The sequence below is a fragment of the Pelobates fuscus genome, chromosome 3 (genome assembly GCF_036172605.1).
Source record: "Pelobates fuscus isolate aPelFus1 chromosome 3, aPelFus1.pri, whole genome shotgun sequence".
Classification (NCBI taxonomy): Eukaryota; Metazoa; Chordata; class Amphibia; order Anura; family Pelobatidae; genus Pelobates; species Pelobates fuscus.
In genome coordinates, this window is record NC_086319.1 from 200,718,277 (window position 1) to 200,744,917 (window position 26,641).

The window sequence follows — 26,641 nt, forward strand, 5'->3', positions numbered from 1 at the left end:
CATAAGTAGAAAGCTGCTAATTGTGTATCAAGTTATATAGATATGTTCTGTGGACACGCAGTTACCCCATGGGCTGATATTTTGCTTGTGTATTTATAGCACTCAATCTGAGGCTCATAAATCCTATGTAAGTCTAATGATGCAAGCCGGATGCCTGTCTTCTAGCTTTCTAGTTATTGTGTATTGCAGGATACAAAACAGGTGAAGCTCATTTGGCAAACTGCCTCTTAATGCTAGCATATGCTTTTTGAAAGCAGTAGGGGGAAAAATCTGCTGAAATTTTGTTTATTCAACTGATACACATTAACTCTAATCGTAATCCGTGGCATCATCAAATCGGAGTCCTTAAAGCTCCCATTGCAGCATGGATGTTGCACAATGAGAAATTAATAGGCAATTATACCTTTAAGGAACACTACAGCCTTAGCTATAGAGTCTCCTCACTATTTAAATTAATACACCCTCCCCTCCCCACCCATTAAATAATTGCTTTTCCTCCCTCAACATCATTCTACAGGTGTTGCTTCCAGGATTCCATCCAATCCATGTGCATGCATGGTGTGTGCCATGTCTTTCCCATCACATTCTTCTCATAGGGAAACACTGAACCCAGTGCTTCGCCATGAACATCGGGGACAATATATGCTCATGCATAGCTCTAGATTGCAAGCTCTTCTGAGCAGGGTCGTCATCAACCTATTGTTCCTGTAACATTCTGTAATGGGCATTTTGTTACTTCAGAAAATTGAGGGTGCAGGAGGGGTGCAGCAGAGGTGAGTTATGCTTACCGGATGCTGTCCCCTGTAGGCACCTCCATTTTGGATCTTCAATATCCTGACACTTCATCCACCAGAAGCCCATGTCGGTGCCTTGCTAAGTGATGAAACTTGATAGCTATAGCTCCACCTTTTATCAAGGTAGGATTTTACCATAAAACAAAATAGTCTGTACTTTGGTTTGTGTCTTTTTACTACATTTGAATTTCTGTCAAATTCCAACACAGTCTTTATGAGCATTTTATCGCCATGGAATACTAGATTTCTTTTTTTGTGGTGGTGGTGACTGAATCGCTCAAAAAAAGAAAAGAATAATTTTTTTTTTTTTTTTTTTTTAAATATAAACTAATTAATGCATAGCTTCTGTTCTAGATGTCTTTAAAAGGATGATCTGAGCAGTATAAGCACTTATGTTCATTGCAGAGATTGTACCATAAGGAGCTTCCTGTCCCCATCTCCCATCATTCAGTTCATAAATCACTGCAGCTCTATTCTTACCCATTACGTCATAAATGTGCGTGTTCTATAAACTATTGAGTGTCTTGTATAGTCTGTCTTATAGCACGATGAGATTATGTAGACCTGGCTAACCTTATAGTTTTGTAGGTTCCTTTCCTGAAATATTGTAATATGTGCCCTGCATTGTAGAGCATACACATTTAAAAGATTTGTCTATTTGTTTCTTTATGTTTGGTGCCAGTTTTCTCTTTATTTTCATTGTGGAAGGCACTTTTTAATGTGATTTAAATCTTGCATTCCTATCCATGGGTATCAGCTGGGACTATAATAAGATGACATTAATTGAATTTGGTTCTTTTGTTTCCAGATGTAGTGGAGGAGTGTGGGAGGGAGTGTGTTATGGAAATAGAAAGAGGCCAACATCGGGTAGATAAAAATATACAGTACACAAGAAAGATTTCAGCATTTCCTCTGACAGGAGCCCTTTCCATATTTAAAAATGAATTGTGAGCTATAAGGAATTAAATATGCACAAGTAAAAACACATTTCAGCCATCTTGCATTCTTCAAGCAATTTTAATTCTTGAAGTAACAAAGCATTTTTCTGAAAGATTAAACATTTTGTCCCAGTTCTAGCACCAGAAATATCAAAAACGAACTGACAAACCTTTGGATACATTTGGCAGCCATTTTATATGCATTTTTTAGTCCAACGTAGATTGCAGACACTTAATTGACAACGGCTAAGGTGCAGGATGCTAGGTGAATCCCAAGATTCAGTAAGATTGACTGCTATTGGTTCTGCCGATATATCAGAGCCGATATTCGGCATATTTTTGACAATTGCTCTTGTAATTTACCGTCATTATTGATAACTTACTCCTCTCTACCAGTCACTGCATGCCTTCTTCCACATCGGGAAACTCTAACCACTAGCCAATGAGGCGTCATAGTAATCACACTCATCAGTAACAGCACTGTACATGCTGGGATCTCAGCATTGAGTGGCTGAATGAGAATGATAATAGTGTGATTGCTGTCGGCATGTTCAGTTAATGCCAGCTCTGTGTAGAAATTGTGTTGCTTTTCCAAAATTTTAAATGTACAAAATATCGGCACTGGTTACCAGCAATTTATAATATGTATCAGCATTGGCTCTGGAAAAATGATATAGGTCGTTCCCTAAAATTCATATATCACAAATAAACTCGCGTGCCTTCTGCATCAAGATAGAGAGCAGACTTTATTGAAGCAAAGTCTTGGCTCAACGCTTGAAAAAGGCTCTATAGTTGAGCAGAAACATTGCTTCAATAAAGTCTACTCATGGTCTTCACTAAGGGGTTTGTGCCATTTTTATATGCCATTAATCATCACTGTATAGCCACACGTTTCTTTACATCTTGACCTGGCTAACCTTATAGTTTTGTAGGTTCCTTTCCTGAAATATTGTAATATGTGCCCTGCATTGTAGAGCATACACATTTAATAGATTTGTCTATTTGTTTCTTTATGTTTGGTGCCAGTTTTCTCTTTATTTTCATTGTGGAAGGCACTTTTTAATGTGATTTAAATCTTGCATTCCTATCCATGGGTATCAGCTGGGACTATAATAAGATGACATTAATTGAATTTGGTTCTTTTGTTTCCAGATGTAGCGGAGGAGTGTGGGAGGGAGTGTGTTCTGGAAATAGAAAGAGGCCGACATCGGGTAGATAAAAATATACAGTACACAAGAAAGATTTCAGCATTTCCTCTGACAGGAGCCCTTTCCATATTTAAAAAATATAGTGAATAGTGAAAAGCTACCAGTTGTGTCTAGGACATTTGTAACCTGAGAAAAGTTCTTACATATGTTTCAGAGGTAGTATTGAGAGCTCTGGATTTATTCATGCCTACTCTACATAATACTAGTAATTGTTTTATATTCCCGAGCGATAGGCATGTTTACTTTTGGAAGTAATGTTAGAAGAGGGCAGTTTTCATTATTTTTGTGTATATTCTTCAGGGTTTTATGTCCATTCATTGGTTTAGGAACCATAGGTATGAATCCAGTATAGCTTTTAAGACCATATGTTTCTTAAGAAAAAAAACAAAAAACCCTATATTAAAAAAGTTTGTTATTCCATTCTACTAGTAAACTCCCTAGTGATCTTATATCATTTTTGCTGTAGAAAGCATCATGGTTTAATGTATGCACCGTGAGTAGGGCTGGGATTATTAAGAAAGGCTGTGCCACCTCAGTTTTCTTTGGTTCCTATGCCGAAGTATTAACGGTTATGTTATTTATATTTATCATTTAAACTAAAATTGTTTGTTTGGTCACATTCTCCAACTCTGCTATAGTAATAACATAGTTCTCAACTATTTGCTGTTTAGTGAGTGACTCCCAGGGTGTGTAGGGAAACAACATGGACTTAAATGTCATGGAACTATGAATCAGACTAGCATTATCTATAAAGACGACTATTTCTTTGTAAACCTCTTAACAAGGATAAACTCAATTTTGTCTTTGAAAAACCAATCATGTATCAACATCCTCCAGTCGCAAGTTAATTTTTTCTTAAGATTTTGATGATTAATTCAACCCAGAGACAATATATACTCAAAGTGCTTTTTTTAAGGAAAGTAGTTCAATAGCTCTCTGGTGCAATTTGTTTTGATATTTAGTGATGATGGTATTCAGTACCAAATACTTTAGCTCATAAGTGGCTGTCTGTGAAATTTGGAAACCCTGGAGCTCTAAAGGCAGAATTGCTCACCCCCTGTATTCATCTATTTCTCTCTTTACTTACATGTGGCTTATTATTAATCACATAAATGTCTCCAGATAAACAGGCATGTAATACCTGTATGGCTTACAGTATGCAACTGATATGCAGTAAAATATGTGATGGAATATGGATTTATATATGTATGTATATGTACACTTTTCAGCCATATTAAAACCTAATATTGTGTAGGTTCCCCAAAACCGCTCTGATGTGTTGAGGCATGTACTCCACAAGAGCTCTGAATGTATCATGTGGTGTCTGGCTCCAAGGCCAATATATTAACAGCAGATCCTTTAAGCCCTTCAAGTTGTGAGGTAGGGCCTACATGAATCAGATTTGTTTTTCCAGCAAATTCCACACATGCTCAATTGGATTGAGATCTGGAGAATTTGGAGGCCAAGGCACCACTTTGAATTGTCATATTCCTCAAACCAATTTATGCAGTGTATCATTGTGCATTATCCTGCTGAAAGAGGACACTGCCATCAGGGAACCTTGTTGCCATGAAAGGGTGAACTTGGTCTGCAACAAACGATAAGTGGTATATGTCAAAGTAATATCCATTTTATCCACATGAATGCCAGAACCCAGCAGAACATTGTCCAAAGCTTAACTCTGCCTTTGCCTGCTTGCCTTCTTTCTATGGTGCATCCTGCTGACATCTCTTCCCCAGTTAAATGACTCTCACCCACCCAACCATCTACCTGATCTAAAAGAAAAAGTGATTCATCAGACCAGGCAACCTTCTTCCATTGCTCCATGGTCCCGTTTGGATGCTCACAACAATACGGGTGCTTTTGGCGGTAACAGGGGTCGTCATGGTCACCCTCAATGGGCTACGTAGCCGTATGCATTGTGTGTTCAGACACCTGTCTATCAAGTTCTTTATCAGTTTGAACTACAGTAGCTCTTCCCTCCCCATATGCATCAATGAGCCTTGGGCGCCCATTACCTGATGCTAATTCAGCAGTTGTCCATCCTTGCATCACTTTTAATACATACTTACCACTTGGGGAAGACCCCATACGATTTGCCGTTTTGGAGATGCTCTGACCCAATTATCTACCCGTTGCTATTTGGCCCTTTTTCAAAGTCTTTGTGCTTGATTATTTTCCTGCTTCAAACACATGGAATTTAAGAATTGACTGCTTACTTGTTGCCAAAAATATATCCCACCATTGTAATGACATAATCAGTGTTAATGTTGTTTCTGATCAGTGTGTATGTGTGTGTGTGTGTGTGTGTGTGTGTGTGTGTATATATATATATATTGTGTGTGTGTGTGTGTATATATATATATATATATATATATACACACACACACATATATATATATATATATATATATATATATATATATACACACACACACACACATGTGTTTATATATGTAAATGAATGTATATGTGATACTTAATGGTAAACTGTGTATTAGAGGTCAAGTTGCCAGAGAGGGCTTCTGGAGAGGGCTTCTGGAGACATCATAATACTACCTTAGGAGCATACCAAAAGCTTGTATTTTTAAATTTATTTTTGTGAATTAAAGTTTTATTAGAGTTCAATAGCAATATCAAAATGCAGACTAGTAGGACACACAGGTCGCTGAATGGCACAATTTTCTCTTTTATATGGCCACAAAAAAGTTGTAGGTTGCAAATCAATAAGAATTAACATTGGCATATCTTGTGTAGGTCTTAGGTAGCATTAAAAATAACATAGAATGCAATCATTCAATCAGCATGGGTGGTGTGGTTATATGTGTTCTGTGGAACTGTGTTTTTGTGTGCAGTTGTCAGAGGTTATGTCAAAAGGTATATAACAGCCCAAACCTAAACTCCTCTTGTAGGGCAAAGGGTATGACTGGTTATTTATTAACATTAGCATCTCACTGTGCTGTTTCCCAACCACTTCTCCCGTGAACACGGTCCAGTATCTGCTCTCTAAACACTCTCTCATGGGGGTGACCCGGTTGGGAGTAACATATTCGGCAAGGTAGTGGGGTGTCAACCCCTGTCCCGCTTGGATATGTGACACGAGACCCTCAACTAAGTCTGACTCTGCTCTCGAGTGACTTCTCTCTCGTCTCTCAGGTTTCCCCTTTGTCGCCCATATGTCAGCAAATTCTGAAAGTCCGCGTGGTAGACCTCCATCAACCTATGCGTCCAGATGTCTAGATATGCCTGTGAGCGTCCTTGTGCTGTAAGTGTCAGGTATTCCGGACTGAGCAGTTCTTCCATTTTGACAAACCATGCTGCCAACGGATGGAAGGGGGAGGGGGGTGTCTTTCTTCCAATACAAGCATAAAACTTGTTTTGCAGTGTTTAGTATTTTGACAGTTGAGAATGTCTGTGTGGCATCGTCAGCATATATCACTCAGGTCTGGGTTCATAGTCTGCAGAAGCTGCAGGGTTCTGTACCACAAGGATAGGACCTTGTAGACTCTTGGGTTTTGCTTGCTAGCCCACAGTGGTGGACCAAGTCACATATCATGCCCCATTGCAGTTCTGTAAAAGTGTCCCCTGTAATAGTTTCCCATTTGCCCATGCATGGAGGTGATGGGAGGTTCCTATTACGTAGCAGCAGGGAGTATTTGTGGGATATTGCACGTAAGAATGGGTCAGTGTTCTGCATAGGTCGGGTTTCTGTGAGATATGGCTTATGAATTGTTGTAGTTGTTCATACTTCAGTCTGTGTAGAAATGTGGTGCATGGACTGTCCGTAAAGTCACAAAGGGGTCTGATCTTGTCTCCTACTATTAGGTGTCTAGCGTGAATATGTGTTTGTGGTAACAAGCATGTGAATGCACACTGTTCCATGCCTGGGGCAAATTCTTGGTGCGTGAGTGGATATAGGGGAGAAGGAAGAAAAGCCCATCCTCGAGGCCGTTCTATGCCAGAGGTCCAGGGTAGCCTTCACCAAAGGTTGATGGTGTGATATGTACCTTCCTTCTGTTGGGTTCATCCTGGTTAACACCTTCAGGTAGCTACCTGTATGAGTTTGCTCCATGGCTTGAAGACACCATCCTTTACCCACTCCTATTTTCTTTGCAAGTGAGAAGCTTTGTGGTAGAGTTGGAAATCGGGGAAGCTTGTTTTTTAATATAGAGCCAATAGAGGTATAATGTGAGTCCAATAAAAAGTATCCCTGCACACCACAATACTCGTGTTACGCATAATTCTATATGTATATGTATCGATATGTATATATTTGTGTTTGTGCATATATAAAGAGTACTTAGTGAACCACATATTATATGGGAAAGTAATGCCATGCAGGAGACTTCATATATCACAAATATCACAAAGATTGATTAAATTGTAAATGCCTCCAGAACTCAGAAATGGCATTATGCTCCACTAACACAAGTTTCACCTTTATGTATCTAGTTACATTCCTAGTTAGATTTAGATCCGTTCCCTCCCCCATTTTCCATATATATATATATATATATATATATATATATATATATATATATATATTTATAGTATTTCTTTTTCCGTACCTTTTCCCAAGGTTTTTAGAAGTGTGTTTAACCCTGCAATGAATCTGTATATTAGTTTATAGCCTGGCTTCTCGACCCGTGGTATGCGTATGCAGGCACCAAAAGCAGGGGGTGCTTGACGGTTGGCCACATTGGAGGCCCCAGGATGCAATCAGCTGTTCATTAAGGCAGGTTTACATGGGCGGCAAGTGCCTACTGTGTCCAAATAAACTGGAACTGTAATTACAGGAACTGTAATCTCTGTGCTTTTTCCAGCACTGCCCCCTCCCATGCTGTGCTGTGATTTTTCGAGGCAGGGTAATTAGGAATTCTTTTTAGACCTGCAGGGGTACTACTCCATAATAGGTTGAGAAACACTGGTTTATTGGACAGGAATAAGCAAATAAAATAAAACATAAATAATAATTTTAATATCTTTTATCTTATATTCAAGTTTAGATTTACCCTTTTATTGGTAACCAGAAACTACATGCAGTTACCATAAAGTAAATTTATTTTCTTATCATTAATAAAGTATTCCAGTCTATTTATTCTTTATTCATACATTTGAATCATAAATCCATATTTTTGGCTTTAACAGACTTGTTTCAGAAGTGTGTCTGCTTCATGTACAACTCACCAAAACATGGTAATCTTTAATTTGAAAAGTCTTTAGTGGGTTATCATTATATTTCACTGCGTAACACACAAGTCATAAATCAGTCCTATATATTGAATGCCCCCTTAGGCTTTATTATACACTAGAGATTCATTCCTGGAACTTTAGAGTCTTGTGTTCATAGCAAAGTAAACTTTTTGTTTATCACATGTACTTGTGTGTATCTTTCTATCTTACACACCAGTGTGGAATGTTGTAAAATCGGATAAAGAAGACCAGTAATAGTAATGTTATAAACACATGCACTGCTTTATCTGTCTGTGTAGCCTTAAAGAGTTAATCCAGCAACCACGACCAGTTCAGTGTTATGCTTGGAAACTGTATGTGCAGCTTTTAAATTTGAAATGCTGCACATAGACCGATATTTAGTTTACCTGTCGTAGGTTTTATTTCACCTATGGTCGTATCATGAGCCAGACTGGAGCAAGCATTCCAGTCTGGCTAATGCCAATTCTGTGCATATTCTAGAGCTCTCTGCTTACTTTTTCTGCAATAAATTTTCTATCGTATTACCATTTGGCTACTGCACATTTGCTGACACCAAATGTGCATCACTCAGCTTTAGAGGAGGCTCAGCACCCTGCAGGACCCAGGTAAGGAGCAAACGTTGCAAAAGGCTCCATTATCCAGAAATAATGCCATGGAACTCTAGTATCATAACCAGTACAGCAGTCTGTAGTGGTTTGGATGTTCTGAGTACGCCTTTAAGTGTATACCCCCATTGTACAATGCACAATTTGTTTAACTTAAGTAGAATAAAAATAATGAGAGAGAGATAACATTACATTTGATCAAGTAGAGCAGGGGTGCCCAAAAGGTAGATTCCCAGATTTTGTATAACTACAACACCCGTAATGCTGTGCATGCCTTTAGAATGGCAAAGCATCTTGAAAATTATAGTTTTAAAACATCTGCGGATCTACCTTTTGGCCCTGAGGTAAATAATCTGCAATTGACAATAGAAGTTAAAGAGAAAATGCATAATCTCAGCATTTTAAAGTTCGCAACTTGGCAAATGACCTTTCTCTTCTGAAAACCTATGCAATCCATGTCTTTGTTCCAACTGGCTTGTGATTCAAAATGAAGCGTGCATACTAATTGGCCATAATAAATCTATGCATTAGTCAGGTTTATAAATGGATTAGATGTGACCCGCTATTACACGCAAAATATGCAACTAGACCAACTTTCTAAGATTATTAATGCCAATGAAGTCTTTAAACACTGCCTGTGTTGTAAGTGTTGCGAAGTTAGAAAAAATTATACATAATTTGCCACTCAGACTGTCAGACACCACTATTCTGAAGTAAAATGACATTTAACAATAGCTTAAAATTTCTCTAGAATTATAACACTATTGAAAAATATATGAAAACACAATATGTATGTCATTTTCATTTGTAAATGTATGAAAAGTAACAAATCCACTATATATCAGGTACTGATGAAACATAATTGTGTCTCAGTGGGCTGTTCTTTTTTAATATACTTAAGGGCTTACGATGGTGGCTTATAGTGCCTTTGAGTATATAGAATTTATCAGAAACAAGCACTGGTAAAATGTTTGTTTGGTATTTTTTCCACAAATTACTTAAAAAAACAGCAAGCAAATTCACGTACAAGGGCTATAAACATAAATAATACAATTTAAATATTTAGAGTAGATTAACTGAATAAGATCTCTTGAGTAATCATATGATTTACTGCAGGCTCTCCTAGTGGGATTCAAAGCACTTTACAGAACATAAAACATCTACTTTCAGGAGAACAATTGTCAGGGCAGATCAAATGAGCAGAGAACAATAGAAATGTATTGTTTAAGTCGCCAGGATAATGGTAAATTAATCAAATCCTTGGCTGAACCTGAAAGTCTTTAGACTTTTATTATTGCTTTCATAGATTAAGACATTCTAGAAGAAGACGTGCCCGGTGACCCTACTTTAAAGGAGCATTCTAAGCACCATAACCACTACACACTGATTATAGTGGTTATAGCACCACTGAATTGCTGGTGCCATGCCCAATTCCTTGATAAAAAAAACCAAAAAAAAAAACGTAGTGGCTTGACAAAACCAGGGATCCATCCCTGTGGCACCTGCACCTTGGCCTCCAAACATCTACATTAGTTATATCAGTTATATCCATATTTTAATGTTGTTCATTGACTGAGCCTGTCAACAGATGTAGTCAGCCAATGAATTGCATTAAAATACTAATACAATTGGTATTGTTCATGTGGAAGATTAACTCCTGCATTAGCAATTTGGGCAAGCAAGGGTTATACTGCTGCAGAGGCTTCTGGGACCCCCTCTTTTGGTCCAACCACTCAAAAATAATCTGTCCAAGAACCAGGGGATGGTACCCACAGCTTAATGGCACCATATCTTCTAATTTGACAGGTAATTATTATGGTGCCTGGACTGTTACTTCTTAGGTGACTTTCTATGTTTGGTAAACTCATATAAAGGGACACTATAGCCTCCAAAACAACTTTATCTTAATAGAGCGGTTTTGGTGTATAGTTCATGCCTCTGCAGTCTCACTGCTTTATTATCTGCCATTTAGGAGTTAAATAATTTTGTTTATATATAGCCCTAGTCACACCTCCCTGCATTAGACTTGCACAGCCTTCCTAAAAATTTTACTGAAAATTAGCTTAAATATTCTAGGTTTCTTTATTGCACACTATAATCTAGAATTTATTATCTCCTGCTCTATCAATAGCCTTCTACATCCTGCAGGAGCCTCATGTAATTCAAGTTTAATTTACAGAGTAGGAGACAAAAACTTTTAAAGCAAGTTAACATCTGAGTGAAAATGAAACAATTTTTTATACAGACTGTGTCAGTCACAGCCAGGGGAGGTGTGGTTAGAGCCGCATAAACAGAAACAAAAGTGACTTAAAGGGACACTCTAGTCACCAGAACAACTACATCGTATTGTATTTGTTCTGGTGAATATAATCATTCCCTTCAGGTTTTTTGCGGTAAACACTGTATTTTCAGAGAAAATGCAGTGTTTACATTACAGCCTAGTGATAACTCCACTGGACACACCTGGGATGGCTGCTAGAGGGGCTTCCTGGGCAGTGCTAATGCAGACACTGTAATGCAGACACTGAACTTTCCTCTCTGAGATGCATTGATTCACTTAATCTCTATGAGGAGATGCTGATTGGCCAGGGTTGTGTTTGACTTGTGCTGGCTCTGCCCCTTATCTGTCTCAATGACAGTCTCAGCCAATCCTACGGGGAAGCTCAGATCACCACTTCTGATGATGTCAGCAGACAGCAGGCAGGTGAGAGGCAGACAGCGGCAAAGCCAGCAGCTGCAGGCTTACAAGTAAGATTTTGCTGTATTTAGGGAGGCAAGGGGGGCTAGATGGTGCTTTTAACACTATAGGGTGAGGGATACAAGTAGTTTTCCACTTTACGAGAGATTGGTTCTGAAGCCTAGTTCATAAAGTGAGAACTAATTTCCCATAGACACAATGTAATAAACATCAGTTCCGTTCCTGACCAACAAAATTTACCATTTATAACCTATTATTAAATTATACAAAATGAAAGCATAGCAAATACCTATATGTTGTAGGAACGTTAAAGGAATACATACCATATTGAAATCTTAATCAATTCCTCCTCAATCATCCTCCTCAAAGAAGAGACATGCTTTACTTGTTGAATGGGGACATCTCTCTTAAGCCCTCCTCCTTCTTTACTCTCTTCTTTATCAACTTCCCCCTCTCCTTTATCACTTTTCTTTTCCTTTTATTTTTTCTAAACCCATTTTTAGACTTCCCTTTATCTTTAGGAACTGTGTTCCTGATCCTCTTCTCTCTTCTTGTCTACTTCTGGCAACAAATTCTTCTTCTTCTCTTCTTGTTTGTGCTCCAAAGAGCACTCCTTGGTCCAGATCCGCGGACCTCTGATACAAAATGACGGTAAAACAAAATGGCGGCACATCCAGGAAAAATTTCATAAAGGCGGGAGTTCATAGAGTGAGAAATGCCTGTACATGTTTGTGTTCCTGGCCCTATAGTGTTTCTTTAACTCCTAAATGGCAGAGAATTGAGCAATGAGACTGCAGGGGCATACTTTATACAATACATCTGCTTTATTAAGCTGGAGTTATTCTGATGCCCATAGCATCCCTTTAATTTATGTAATAAAATCTCTGTTTGATATAAAATGACTTCTTCATAACTTGCTTTTAAAATTACCGTAGGCTTGCCATTTCTAAATGTCGACTTTAGACTCTACCCGCAAATGCTCCTGTGACCCATTTGCCCTGGCACCAAAAAGGAAATGAAGAATTTGCCTGTATCCTGTTACATTTAAAGATCAAACTATTGTAATGATTTACAAGTAATCAAACAGGTCAAGACCAATGTCGTAATAGAATATTAATCCCTGTGCTAAAAAAAGGAAGCAGGTTATGAAAATACACAGTTTTCCTTCAGCATATTTCAAATATGCATTGCGATCATCTAGAATACATGATTACAAAGCTGAAGATAGCCTATGAAGCACAAGATGTGTATCTCTGCTAGATGTCTATCTGTATATATTCCAGATTGTAAAACTGTAAAATTTTACTTAGGGTGTGCAGGTATTAATCTAAAAAAAAAGTCATGTTCCTTATTATACGTTTATGTTGAATAAAACATCTGCTTAAAGGAACACTATTTAGCCAGGGATGCAAACCCTACAGCGTCCCCTAGATCACTCTGAAAAGGTAATTTTTTATTGCCTTTTACTCCCATGCAACGCCAGTCTCACTGCAGCTGTTCCTGCCTCCGTGGCCGAGCTCATCAATCTTGATGATCATGGCGAATTCAATGTTTTCCCATAGGAAAGCATTGGATGGCTATTGCGCATGCACAGCCAAATGTCAAACTGCACCAATCAGCATCTCCTCATACGCACAGGCTTACAATAACCTCTTTGAATGTAGATTTGTGAAAAAATATAGATGAAACTCAGCTGTTTATTTTTCAATGCTATGTGTGCTTTTGTTACTTAAACATTAATAATTATGTATGTATGTATGTATGAACATATTCATGACAGGCGCACAGACGGATTTGCCGGCATATGCGCTAACCTTACCCAAACCCCATTAAGACACGGACACAGGTTATACTGTTGGAAATATTAGTTCACAGCTTTATTAATTAATTAAGGAATAACAAATGGGGTCATTGCCAACATATCGTATTAAAGTCTACATCCCCCCATATACATATGGCAATGACCCCACAATAATAACAATAGATAACAATCTAATTAACATATTAACACAGAAACTGGTCGTCCAATATGACCACATTTCTACCATATTAAATTGTAGGGGTGTACCAAGACACCGCTACCCACCAGCTCCAATGTAGGGGTGTACCAAGACATCCCCAGGTTTGGAGCCACCGACGGGCTTGAACCTACCAACCACATGTAACACCGCCTAATCCACACTAAACCTCAGGATACCCACTTACTACTCCTTCTACCCCCCAATTTAAACTGGCCATTAGACATGTGCAATTTGTTTCGGTCCAAATATGAATTCGGACAAATTTCGGGCAATTCGGACATTCGGGTACTTCCGAATAGCCAAATTGCCGAGGTCCCAAAGTTACGAAATTACCGAAGTGACGAAGTTCTGAAGCACAGTATTGCCTAAGTACTAATATACTTACCCAGTGGAAGAAACAGAATGTTACAATGTATACAAGTTTAAATAAAAAGTATACAAACCTAGCCAGGATTCAGCTGTAAGCATTTGCAACACTTACAACAATCAAGTAACATACATTCATATAAAATGTAAGTTACTTGGCCAGTCAATGGAATGACAGGAATGAAAAAGTAGATAACTCCCTAATTCCCACGGTATTAGGGAGCTATCTACCTAACTCACCCTGAGTGGTGGGTGGGGGCCCTAAATTAGAATGATGGGGGGGGGACCTAATGTCCTCCTCCCTGGCCCCCCACCCCTGAGCGGTGGGTGGGGGCCCTAAATACTAATTAGGGGGGACCTAATTTCCTCCCCCCTGGCCCCACCCCTAAATTAGAATGTGGGCCCTAAATTTGAATGTCCTCCCCTCTGGCACCCACCCCTGAGCGGTGGGTGGGGGCCCTAAATACCAATTAGGTGGGGGACCTAATGTCCTCCCCCTAGCCCCCAAATCCCTAGTTACCCCCTTCCCCCAAAAAAACTAACCCCTACCTACCCCCCCCACCCTAAAAATAATGAGGGGGGAGGGGCAAATCACGTTAAACTACACTGCTCAGGACTTGACACCTGTAGCTCCTGAGCGACCCTCACCACACCGGAAAAGGCCTGCTGAATGCCCTCCTGAAGGCCCAAATTAAATAGGTCAAACCCTATGTCCAAAAGTTGTATCCCATCCCTCCTGAAGTACCCAGGAAGCATGCCTTCCAATTTCCCGTGCCTCACTGCTACACCACCCAAATACAGCCATCATTCTATTAATTTGCCCCCGACACCGTGCGACCGTGGACGGGTCTTTAGCATATCACCAGTGAAACCGAGGAACCATCTCAGATCACACCACCACCACACCTGGAGCCAGCTCCCGTAGACTGTCCACACCCCTCTTCATCCATCTGACCAATTCCTTTTTTGGGACCATGCCCAGATCATTAACACCAGCATGGATGACCAGTATGTGCGGAACAGTGCCCCTTGCCACCCTCCGGAAAATTTATCCACTAATGCCTTGCCAACCAAAACCCCAAAAACCAAACCACTCCAGCGTCACCAACTCCAGAGGAAAGCCCAGTTGCGCTCCTTGTCTCCGAACTGCTTCTGTGCCCAGTAGATGTAAGAGTCGCCCACCAACCAGGCCACCCAACCTGAAACGAAAATGTAATCAGTGACAAGGCATAACCCCAAACACCCCCCCCCAAATCCACGTCCATTAAACCAAGTACTCAGGCCGTAAGTAGGACTTGAACCGTATGGACTCCCACTTGCCTATACATTTCACCATATCCTCACCTAAACCCAGACGGGACGCCTCTGTCGCGGCCCCTATCTGGAAAGAATGGGTCCGAAACTGCATAGGATCCAAACCCAGCTCCATTAAACCCATCCAAAAAACCTGAAAGAATTGGAACCGCGACAGAGCGGATCCGTCCCCATGTACTAGAAAACAACCTGGGATATCCGGGCGAAACTCCAGGTAGTGTGATGCACATGAAACCAGGCATACTCCGGACCCGGGCAGGGAATATAGCGTTATCACATATCCTTTATGTCAGGATCGGGACAGGGATCCAACACGCAGAGTACAAAGAGTAGCAGATACGTATACCGGACCTTAGAATGGCCGGACTTAACGTAATACTACGTATAGAATGGTCAGGGACAAGCCGAGGTCGAGGGAACGAGAAGACAGGTAAGCGAGAGACAAGCCGGGTCAAGGATAACAGAGAAGACAGGTAAGTAATAACAAAGCCGGGTCAGAACCAAAAGACAAGAGAATACAAGAGCACTGTGTGACTAGGCTGGCTAGAACCACGACAGGGCAATGAGCAAATACCCTGGTTCTAGAGATTAATCACGCCTCCGCCGAGACCTGATTCGTGTCTGGGATTTGACTGACAGGTCGGGCTAGAATAGCGTCATGACGTCGACTATTGAGCGTCACGTTACAAAAAGGCATAGTTCTCTCACGGCCGGCGTTTACATGCGCGAGGGGACCGCGAGGAACGGGAGAATCATGCCGTCTGGATGGAAAAACGTCTAAGTCTCTACCCGTCTCAGGGGTAGAGACTACAGGTACCCTGACACTTTACCAAACACATCCGTTTTTGTACGGCACAATCAAATCACTACCTTATCAGTCCGTAATTCAACATCCGAGTGTTGAACCCCACCAACACCAGCCCGAGAGGTACTCACCAGTTCACAAATTCTAAATGTCCCAAAGAACGCCCACGAGAAGGCAACCGAGAATAACCTAACCTCGAAAGGAGAGGGACACACCACCGGCAGCACCCCCACTAAGTGCTGCAGGACCTCAAAAGATACCGGCTACCTGGTATCAACCGATTTCTTACCTCTCTGAAAATCCCCGTAAGGCCTGACGAACGAGAAAAAGTTTTGTCACGTTGTCCCAACCGTTTAGTTTGAACAGAAACGCCAATGCCTCCATGTTCCTGTAGATCACTAACGGAGACAAACGCTGAGTGAACAAGCGGCATAGCAACCACAACAAGATATCCAAATGCCCCCGCCTCGGCTGGGACACCCCAGTGTAACCTACCGCCTCGTCCCAGGCATCCCAAACCATCATATAAGCAGTCCACGTGCCGAGCTCCAGAGAATTCCGTATCAATCCTCCAAGCATGACGTCCCGAGCTGCCACATCACCTCCGGACAGGCCTGTCCTTCCTTCCGTGTCCCCGGTGCCGCCATCCGAAATCTATCCCACTGTGAACGAGTCAAGGAATCAGCCACCACGTTCAGCAGATCGGAAAACAATATTAAACGACATGCAAAACAATACAAATTGCCGTAATAAGCGTACCACCGGCACCGAAGAAGCAGATAAGTGGTTAACCGCGTGAACCACCGCCATATTGTCCATAAAAAAAAAAAAGTTTCTGTTCCGCATTACTTCTCCCCACAAAGCCAAAGCCACCACCAATGGGAACAACTCAAGAAAAGCCAAATTACGAATGAGATGACTTGTTTTCCAAGCCGCAGGTCACTGAGCAGCGCACCACCTGCCCTCCAAATATACCCCAAAACCTATGCTTCCTAAAGAATCCATGAACAACTCAATATGCTCCGAAGAAGCTGCCACCTCCCGAAAGAAGACCAGTCAGTTGAAATCATGCATAAACGATTCCCAGACCCACAAATCGTCCTTTATGGCCCGCAATACCCTGACAAAGTGACACGGAGACCGAACTCCACAAGTAGCCTTTGCCAGAAAACGGCAAAAAACTCTTCCCATGTGGATTATCCTACACGCAAAATTTAGACTGCGTATTAAGGACTGCAGTTCTCTCAGCATAACCTTTTTGAATCCGCGGATTTTCACCACTAGCTCCCGAAGTGCAGTCAACTTATCCCTAGGCAGTCGACATTCTCCCTCCCCGAATCAATCTCCAACCCAAGAAAACTGAGATGTGGTAGGCCCCACCATTTTGTCGGATGCCAAGGGCACGCCAAACGAATGAGCCACCCATTCCAACGATCGCAACGTATGGCCACAACGGCCTGACCCAGCTGTGCCCAACACAAGAAGTCATTGAGATAATGTACTAAGGAGCCCACCACGACTCCTCCTTCACCACCCACTCCAAAAAGGAACTAAACTTCTCAAAGTAGGAACATGAAATGGAGCAGCCCATAGGCAAGCAAAGGTCCACAAAATAAGCCCCATTGAACATGCAACCTAACAGATGGTGACAATCCGGATGGATCGGCAATAATTAAAACGCCGCCTCCACGTCCGCCTTTGCCATCAATGCCCCACGTCCTGCCTTCCAAACCAGATCAACCGCCTGGTCAAATGATGCGTATGAGACAGAACACAGTGCCTCATCAATGTAATCATTCACTGATGAACCCTTCGGAAATGACAGGTGATGTATCGTACGAAACTTACCCGGTTCTTTCTTGGGCCCATGGAGAAATCCATAAGTCCGCCAACGGAGGGTGGAAGAACGGCCCCGCCATCCTACCCAGCTGAACCTCCTTGGCCAATTTATCCCGAACAACCTCCGGATGCTCAGCAACAGACTTCAAGATGTCACACAATCGACCCAAAACCCTTTTCAATTGTGCGTCTCCCTGGTTACCGTACCAGCTTAGGCCGTAAGCGCCCCCGCAGCCGGAACATTCGTGCCCAAATTTACACGCGGCACCCTACTTGCAGTGACTTTCATTAACGACCAACAGAACCCTTTTTTCTGACTGGCCGACGAAGAGGAGGTGCCGGCCCTGCCCTGAAAGGGCGCAGTTTTTTGAGCCATCATCAGTTTCATCCAAAGTGATAGGTCCATATGGTCCCACTGCATTCCAGGGTTAGCTGACAACCGTTGGCGAAACTGCTAGTCATACTTCCACCAAGCCAAGCCCCCATAAGTTCGGTAAGCCTCCCATATCCCATCCAAAAAACTGAAAAATTGAGAACACCGTTCAGGAAACCTTTCCCCTAAGACACTAGCCAGAATGCCTGAAGCCAATTCCCAAAAGACTTTTCCTCCTTTCTTTGCATCTTTCTTATCCTCCTCCTTCCAATCAATATATTCATCCAAAAGAAAGAGTGAGAAAATCTCGAGGAATTCTCCCTTCCAAATAGTCTCCTTCACGTCCGACTTGAGATGACAACCCAAAGGCCCAGCAAAAGACACATGTACATTCTGCATGGCTACTCCGGGGATCTCACCCATTAGCTCCGCACGCTCGCTAACTGTCACCAATGTCCTCGACCCAAGCGAAAGCACCATTGTCCCGCCCTGAACACTGCCCACCGCAGCCACCGGAACCGTCGCCGCCACCCCACTCCCGCCTGGCAGCGGACCCCACACCTGACCAAAATGTGATTCCTGTGTATCTGTGCCAGCCCAAGAGTTAAGAAAAGACCTCAAGCTATCCAAGAGATTCCCACAGTGTAGTGCAGAAGAAGACTCACCACCAGGACCCCCTGTCGTCGAGGATTGCAGGGCCGCCGTCCTTCCATCCACCTCGAGAGTTTCAGGAGTAGCGTCATAACTTCTGCATCCATCCGCCTGGTCCTGCCTCAGGACCGTAGAAGATGGAGTTGCCGACCTGCAGGGAGAAGACATTCTGGGTAGTCTGCTCATAGGAGCCCCAACCTGTCCAGTCTCCCCACGTTCCCGACCATGGTCTGTATCCTCAAAACGCCATGCTGCCTGGCCCGACTGGCTGTATGGGGTAGGCCAATCCTGATACCTCCTACCAGGTGACCCGTAGGCCCTACTCCAGCTCCTCGCCCTATCCTCGGATGAAGTCGAACGCCCCCCGCTGTAATGCCTCCTAGAAGGGGTCCTATCTCTGCTGAACCGATACGCCGTGGACCGTCTATCCTTGCTGCGCCTGGTCCTTTCCCCTGTACGTCTCCGAAAAGTAGCCTGGCCTGGGACACCCGGTGGCCCACTTTCCCGCGTCTTAGAGCGGTGCTCCCTGACAGCATGACTCCTCCACTGCGGCTCCTCCACCTTCCAGGCTCCATGCAGCTCCTGGGGATGGGCTCCTCTTTCTCCTCCGTGCCGGTGCCGAACCAGGGCTCAGACGTTGTGGAGACCTTGTCCTCCGCGCAGGCCGTCGTTCCAGACCCTCTGCGGGCCCACCAGAAGGTCCAGGGGCTGCCATCCACTCTTGCAACCACTCAATGCCGCGCTCCCTCACTGCCACACGGACAACTGCAAGAAATTCTTCAACCAGATCCATCTGAAAAAGAAAGAAGAGACCTACCCAAACCTGAGAGACAACTGACAGGTAAGTTTAGGTTTAGTGACGATGGCTCCTTCCCTTTGTGGCTCCGCCCCACCCAGCATGCTAGCTGTCACTCAACTTCCTATGGCTGTTATGCCTACCTCCTGGCTCTGTCAAGGCCCACTCCCCTAGCTGCGCTGATCCATGGACTACATTCTATCAAAATATTTATAGACTATTTATAGGTTTTCATTCCCCAGCACACTGATGGTTAACTGGTGACACTGTAGAGTTGATGGGTTACCTTACAGATTACTGACACAGCATCATGAAAATCAAAGGGTTATTAGAGCCTCATCTGCCTAACTAAATATTTATTTTGATTAACATGTTTAAGATTTGCCCCTTTGCAAAAGTATGAAGTATTCCAGCAGAGAACTTTTACTTCTTGAAAGCACTTCAAAAGCTTGTTTCTCTCTTATCTGAAAGTGGATCTGTCACTACAGCATTTTTGGCACAGTTAGATACATTTATTAAAATGATCTGCTGTCTTTCTTTTTTAATTTTGCTCAGTTAAAGTTTTTGACTTAAAGGGATACTCCAGGCACCAACACAACTTTCAAGCAGTTTATAGATTTTGTCCTAAATATTTTACATCTCTCTGCCTCTTAACCCGCCTCCTTCTCCCTCAGATTCCATTCTAAAATGTATGTGACCTACACAATCTCTGTACACAATTCCTATAAGGAGAAATCTAATGTTTAAACTTTCTATATTGCACATTCTGTTTAACGGGACACTATATAGTCACCATAAAACTACAGCTTAATGTAGGTTTTCTGGTGAGTATAGTCAGTCCCTGCAGGCTTTTAAGGGAAAAGGCAGTGTTTACATTGCTGCCTATGAACACCTTCAGTGCCCACTCCTCAGAGAGCCACTGGAGATGATTCCTGGGTCAGTGCTGCATAGTGTCTCCACGCTCTGCATGGAGACACTGAATTTTCCCCACAGAGATGCATTGATTCAGTGCTTCTCGATGATAAAATGCTGATTGGCCGGGGTGGCTTTTGGCTCCGCCCCTCGCTCCGTCTCTTTGGCTGAGAAACAAAATTCATCATCTTAGCCAATCCGATGCTTTCCTATGGGAAAGCATTGTAATTGGCTGAGATCATCAATTTTGTTGATGTCTGCCAAGGAGAAAGATGAAAGCTGTGCCAGGCTCTGGAAAAAGGTGAGTAAATCACCTTTCTAATCAGGGGTAAGGTGAGCCGACCACTTAAGCAGGGGTTTTAGTACTTTAGTGTCAGTTATACACGTTTGTGTTCCTGACACTATAGTGCCCCTTTAATTAAAGGACACAGGCAGCTTTTGCAGGCTCTAGCAGACTATTAACAGAGCAGGAGATAAAAAATTCTAAATTAAACAGACTTTGCAATACAGGAAGTTGAAACATCCGATCTCTCTTTACAGCACGTGGATAGAGCGACTGATTAGGTCTGGCAGTGGTTCCATAAAGTGATTTAACTCTGGAATGACAGAGAATTGAGCAGTGAGACTGCAGGGGCATGATCTATACACCCAAACCACTCTATTAAAGGGATACTTGTGGCATTAGAACTACTTTATCTTAATTATTTATTAAATCACTTTTCTGTTTATGCAGCCCTAGCCACACCTGCCCTGACTGTGACTGACAGTCTGCATGAAAAAAAAACTTGTATCTTCTGCTCTGTAAATTGAGCTTTAATCACAACAAGGAGGCTTCTCCAGGGTCTAAAAAGCTTTTAACAGAGCAGGAGATAAGACATTCTAAATTAAACATAATTTGCAATAAAGGAAGTATAAACATTATATGACTCTTTCCAAAAAGTGTTAGTGAAGGCTGTGCAATTCACATGCAGAGGGGTGTTACTAGAGCTGCATAATCAAAGTGATTTAATTCCAAAATGGCAGAGAATTGAGCAGTAAGAATGCAGAGGCATGATCTATACACCCAAACTGATTCATTAAGCTTACAAAATTTGGTACCTACAGTGTCATTTAAAACTACAGTTGTTTGGGATTTTATTGTGTCCGTTTAACATGTGACATGTCATGATTCCCTTTTATTCCAGAAGTTTGGTCCTTAAGGGGTTAAACAATATTTCCCCCAAAAAACATAGCTTTTTTTTTTTTTTTTAAATTCAGAGTCAATCAACAAATGATTCTGAGAGTATGCAGGTCACACTACAGATCCTTTGGCATTGTGAGACACTCATAGCTTTATTTTGTATATCTACTCTTTCCCTGGCCTACCTTGAAACACACTATTTCATTACATCATTGCTTCAAACAGATTCTGGCAACAAGCCTACTCTGTGTTACATTATTACCTCCTATATTATAAAATTGTGCCAAAATGTTAACATAGATATATGGTGAAATACATTTTCTTATTTTTAAATAGCTAAACAAAACCATTTTCTTTAGTCAAAAGAAACCAAGATAATTTTGGTAAATTTTAGTAAATAAAAACTGCATTTGTGTCTTGTAGCAGTCAGGCCTCCTTAGTAGTAAAATCCTGTCTCCATGTTCCTGCATTGATATTTCCCCATCTGTTAGCAATGATAAGATGCCGCAGAGCAGACACAGGCATTCTTATTATTACATCCAAAAGGGATGTATTTCGAAAGCTCAAGATGTTAAACATGGAGCCTGAATATGGAAAATATTGTTCTTGCTCAAATTTTAACTCTGCCAGATTCAGTACCATGCAACCAAATGTGTGTTTTTCTGTTTTTTTTTTTATTTTTATTTTTTTTTCCTCTTTCTTTCATGGCATGGATTTTAGGCAAATGACCTATAGATGGTTAAATATTGTTGTATTATGTGGCTCGGTGTTTTAGTAAAAAGTAAATAAAGCATAATGATTTTGATTTTTAGTCTGCAGTGGTAGAAAGCAGACACATGCAGAAGGAACCGTTGGAAATAAAACAATTTTTAGTCGTTCTTTGACCTTTTTAGAAACCCAGATATAGCAAGATGTCTAATCTGTCGTAATAGCAAGGTATTCTCCTAGTTATAGTCCAAAAAGAGCTAAGACTAATTAAACAAACATAATTGCATTTTCTGTAGGAGGCTTTCAGGAAGGATATCTGCCCCCATTCTTCTATGTGAATAATCCCCAAAGCAGTGGCTCAGCACCATTACTGCCCCCCCCCCCCCCATTTTTTAAATGCATTATGAGTACTGCCTCCCTTGCTTGCTGTAAATGTAAACGCATTGCATAAAATAGGGGTGATTGCAATTTCTAAGCCAGTCATAGCACTTTCATTGTAAGCAAAGTGTAATGTAGTTCAGCCGTTACAATAAAATGTTATGCAAAGACATGAATGAAGCTACTAGACAAGCTAATAGGATATGGCAGCCTCACTTAGCTTCCTAGTAAGCTTTCATTGAAAAGAAAATTACTGTTCCTTGTGTAACTCCACATGATGCAGGTGGAGGACTACACCAAACTTTATCAAGTGCAGGAGTCTGAAACACTGCCCCCACTTCCCGGGTGTTGATTCTGAGCACTTAAAGGAACACTAACACCCCATAACATCCTTATTTTCATAAAGTTGTTTGGGACAGGAGTGCCTGAGTGCTTTCTTACCTGCAAGGGTTAAGTCTTTTTCCCGTGGTTGAATCCTGAAGTTGGTCCCAAAGTGCCCAAAACTTTTTCCTCTGGCCAGCTACAGTCATCAGGAATGTTTTTCTGGCAATTGATAATAGTACTATTACTCTCAAGAATCAGTAAGTAATAGTCTGAGAGAGTAATAGTACATACTATCACTCTCATGGGAGTCCAGCTATAGGTATAACGAATGCTTAAAACCTACTGCCGGCATACATTTCTTCTGCTGACAGAGGTGTCATGGGCAACCAACTTGGAGGTTAAACCAGTAGAGAAGACTGCCCCATAACAACTCCATTGTTAAAATGTTTATGAGGAATGGCCCTTTAACATCTTCTGCAGTTTGTGAATTACAAGGTTACTCTAACCACCATAACAACATTCCTTGCAAAAGATTAAGTACCCTTTTGCCATTGAAGAGCCCTCAAAGCTGTGTGCGTGTAATGGGCAAGAACCACATGTGCCCAAGGAACATGCTTGATGGCTGCGTGGCAAGTGCAAACACCCCAGTCTATCTATAAACTGATAGCAATCACAGCATAGTTCTGGAGTTCTACTCATTATGTTATCACAGAACTCTGCAGTCTTCTCTACTTGTTTAACCTCCAAGTTTTTATCTCCTGCAGTTGCTAAGGCCAATAAGGTTTTGTCATGTATAAATAGGGGCATTTTTTCTCGGGGTGAACATATAATTTTGCCTCTTTATAATTCGCTGGTAAGACCACACCTGGAATATGCTGTGCAATTTTCTTCACCTGTTCTAAAGAAGGATATAATGGCACTAGAACAAGTGCAGAGACGAGCTACAAAATTGATAAAAGGAATGGAGCATTTGGAGTCACAGGTCCTATACTGGAAAGGATTATGAGTCTTTACACTGCTCCATCTGCCAGGGTCTCAGGAAATGGGTTCAACTCAGAATGGTTTGGGGTTCTACTCATTATGTGTTAGAAATGGATGCTAAACTTCATAATCCAGCAACTCCTGCTGGACAGAGTTTCTAAGATAAGAACACGTCCTAGGCCAGAATGGAAAGCTCCTAATTTGTACTAATTTGTACTTCCCGGTGAGTGAGGAGTCTTCCAGATGCATTTGAAGCATAAACCTTTTTGAGCATGCACTTGTTTGATACCGGAGAAACTGACGGAAGCCAAGCACAGAGAGATGGACACAGGTTTCTTCAGGAAGGAAGAGATTCTTTATTGGATCACCGATCGGGACTCAGAGGGACTAATGTCACCAAAATACAGCAAGTTCTGAGCCCCGGACAATAGTGCAGGCTCCTTATATAGGCACATAACTCCTCTCATATTAAGCTCCACCCGCACATTCTCTTGACCAATCAATACAAATAAGAATAAACTTCCTGCTTGACCGCATGGCTTGTCCAGCACAATGGAGGAGGGGAATACTACATCCTGTATTCCTGCACATGCTCCGTACACTACTGATCGTATCTTGCCTCGTGCAACCAACTGATCGATACGTCAGCATATGCACGTACACATGCCACGTGGTAATCTCGGCCTACTAAATTTATTTTTACCGAGATTCCACCACATGTTCACTCCATATAGTTAATTGCAACTGTATTAACAGAGTTTTGTGATAACTTGTATTGAGTCGTGTGCATTGTTCCAACAACAGACTCTCAGGGTTAAATTTGAGAGGAACTGCACATACACAAAATCTGTCAAATTCACAGCCATGAGGTTCCTACACTTTTTTCCCCCTGACTTTAGAGCTGAGTGCTTCTAACAGACACACTTTTAAAAGATATATATATTATATATAAAAGATATATAATTTTTTATGTATTTTATTTAAATTGCATACACACTTATGAGTTGTAAAATCCACTTTAAGTGCTACCTTTTTGTATTGCCTCTGTTAAGACTGTTAACAAAGCCTGGCTTTAATTAGCAATTAGCCTAATTTTATTTTTGTTTTGTTTTTCCAGGAACAGGAGATATAGTTGCCATAATAGTCTCCGAGTCAACAGGTCGAGATATATTGAGCTATGTTGAGAGAAACATCTCTGTCCTTATGGCCATCGCCGTTGGGTCCCGCAGTCCACCAAAGGGATTTAGCCGCGGCTCTCTGGTCTTTGTTTCCATCTCCTTCATAGTCCTGATGATTATTTCTTCGGCATGGTTGATATTTTACTTCATACAGAAGATCAGATATACAAGTGCTCGTGATAGAAACCAGGTAAGATATTTATTTGTGGTTACTAGTAAGCTAGCAAAACGATAATGATCTTTTACTCATTCATGTTGGGGCTGACCTGCTACCATTAGCATCGCTTTCTCATAAATACTGAGCCTGTTCAAGTTTTTATGTATGGTAGGCAATATTGGTATAAATAAAACAAGACACACAATAATCACAGACGACATTTAATTACTTTTCAATGGGCTTGGCCGTTGTGTTAATTCAAAGCTCAAGGTGCATACAACCATAACTTTGTAACCATAACCATATAACATATGGTTCACCAACTTTCAAAACTTTTAACTTTATTAACCACCAAATAGCTAGTCAATCATAACTAACCTGACCGCATTTTACTTAAAACTTTCAACTTTATTGCCAGTAAGTCATAACTAACCTGACTGCCTTTTATTTAAAACAACTTACCACCATATCCTTCCTCAGAACTTGACCCTGAGGATGACTTTTGCCCCAATACTTTATAACACCACGGCAAAACAGTTAAATAAAAGTAAAGGGAGAGGAGGGGGCGTCCGTCCGCACCATTCCTGCTTCAGTCCACTCTGACAGGACGCATGTTACCTTTGATATAAATATTAAGGGGCTTATTTAATAAAAAGTGACTTGTGCTGATGAATTGTCTTTCAATACTTAGGACAAATATCCAAGTTGTAAAAATAATTATATATATTTTTTAATAGAATTGGAATTTTTTCCCCAACTTTGCTATTGTGGTCTTAAAATCACCAATAAACACCTTAATGAATAGTCCTTTTTTAATATTAGATAAAAGGTTCAGATGTAGTTCACAATTTTCTGGGATAGTTATCGTCCTTAAATTTAATGTCACATTTTTTTTTCCTAGAGAACATGTGAAAAATAATGTCAACCAATAGCTTATGTGTGTGTCAGTGAGCTTGTAGTGAGCATGTCTACTGCGCTTGAGTGTGTGTCAGTGAGCTTAGTGACATTGTGTATGTCAGTGAGCGTGTAGTGAGCATGTCTGTAGTGAGGCTGTGTGTCAGAGAGCTTGTAGTGAGCTTATGTGTGTCAGTGAGCGTGTAGTGAGCATGTGTGTGTGTCAGTGAGTCTGTAGTGAGTTTATGTGTGTGTGCTTTAGGGAGCTTGTAGTGAGCGTGTCTGTAGTGAGCTTGTGTGTGTCAGT

General features: G+C 41.4%; 1 protein-coding gene across 3 annotated transcripts in view; it reads left to right on the forward strand.

The window, feature by feature from the left end:
• Positions 1-26,641, forward strand: part of RNF130 (ring finger protein 130) — a 271,051-nt gene that overhangs the window by 109,117 nt on the left and 135,293 nt on the right. For all 3 annotated transcript variants that reach the window (XM_063447910.1, XM_063447911.1, XM_063447909.1), the window contains exon 3: positions 25,223-25,473. In XM_063447910.1, coding sequence (XP_063303980.1) covers positions 25,223-25,473 — 251 coding nt within the window. The remainder of the gene's footprint in view (positions 1-25,222; positions 25,474-26,641) is intronic.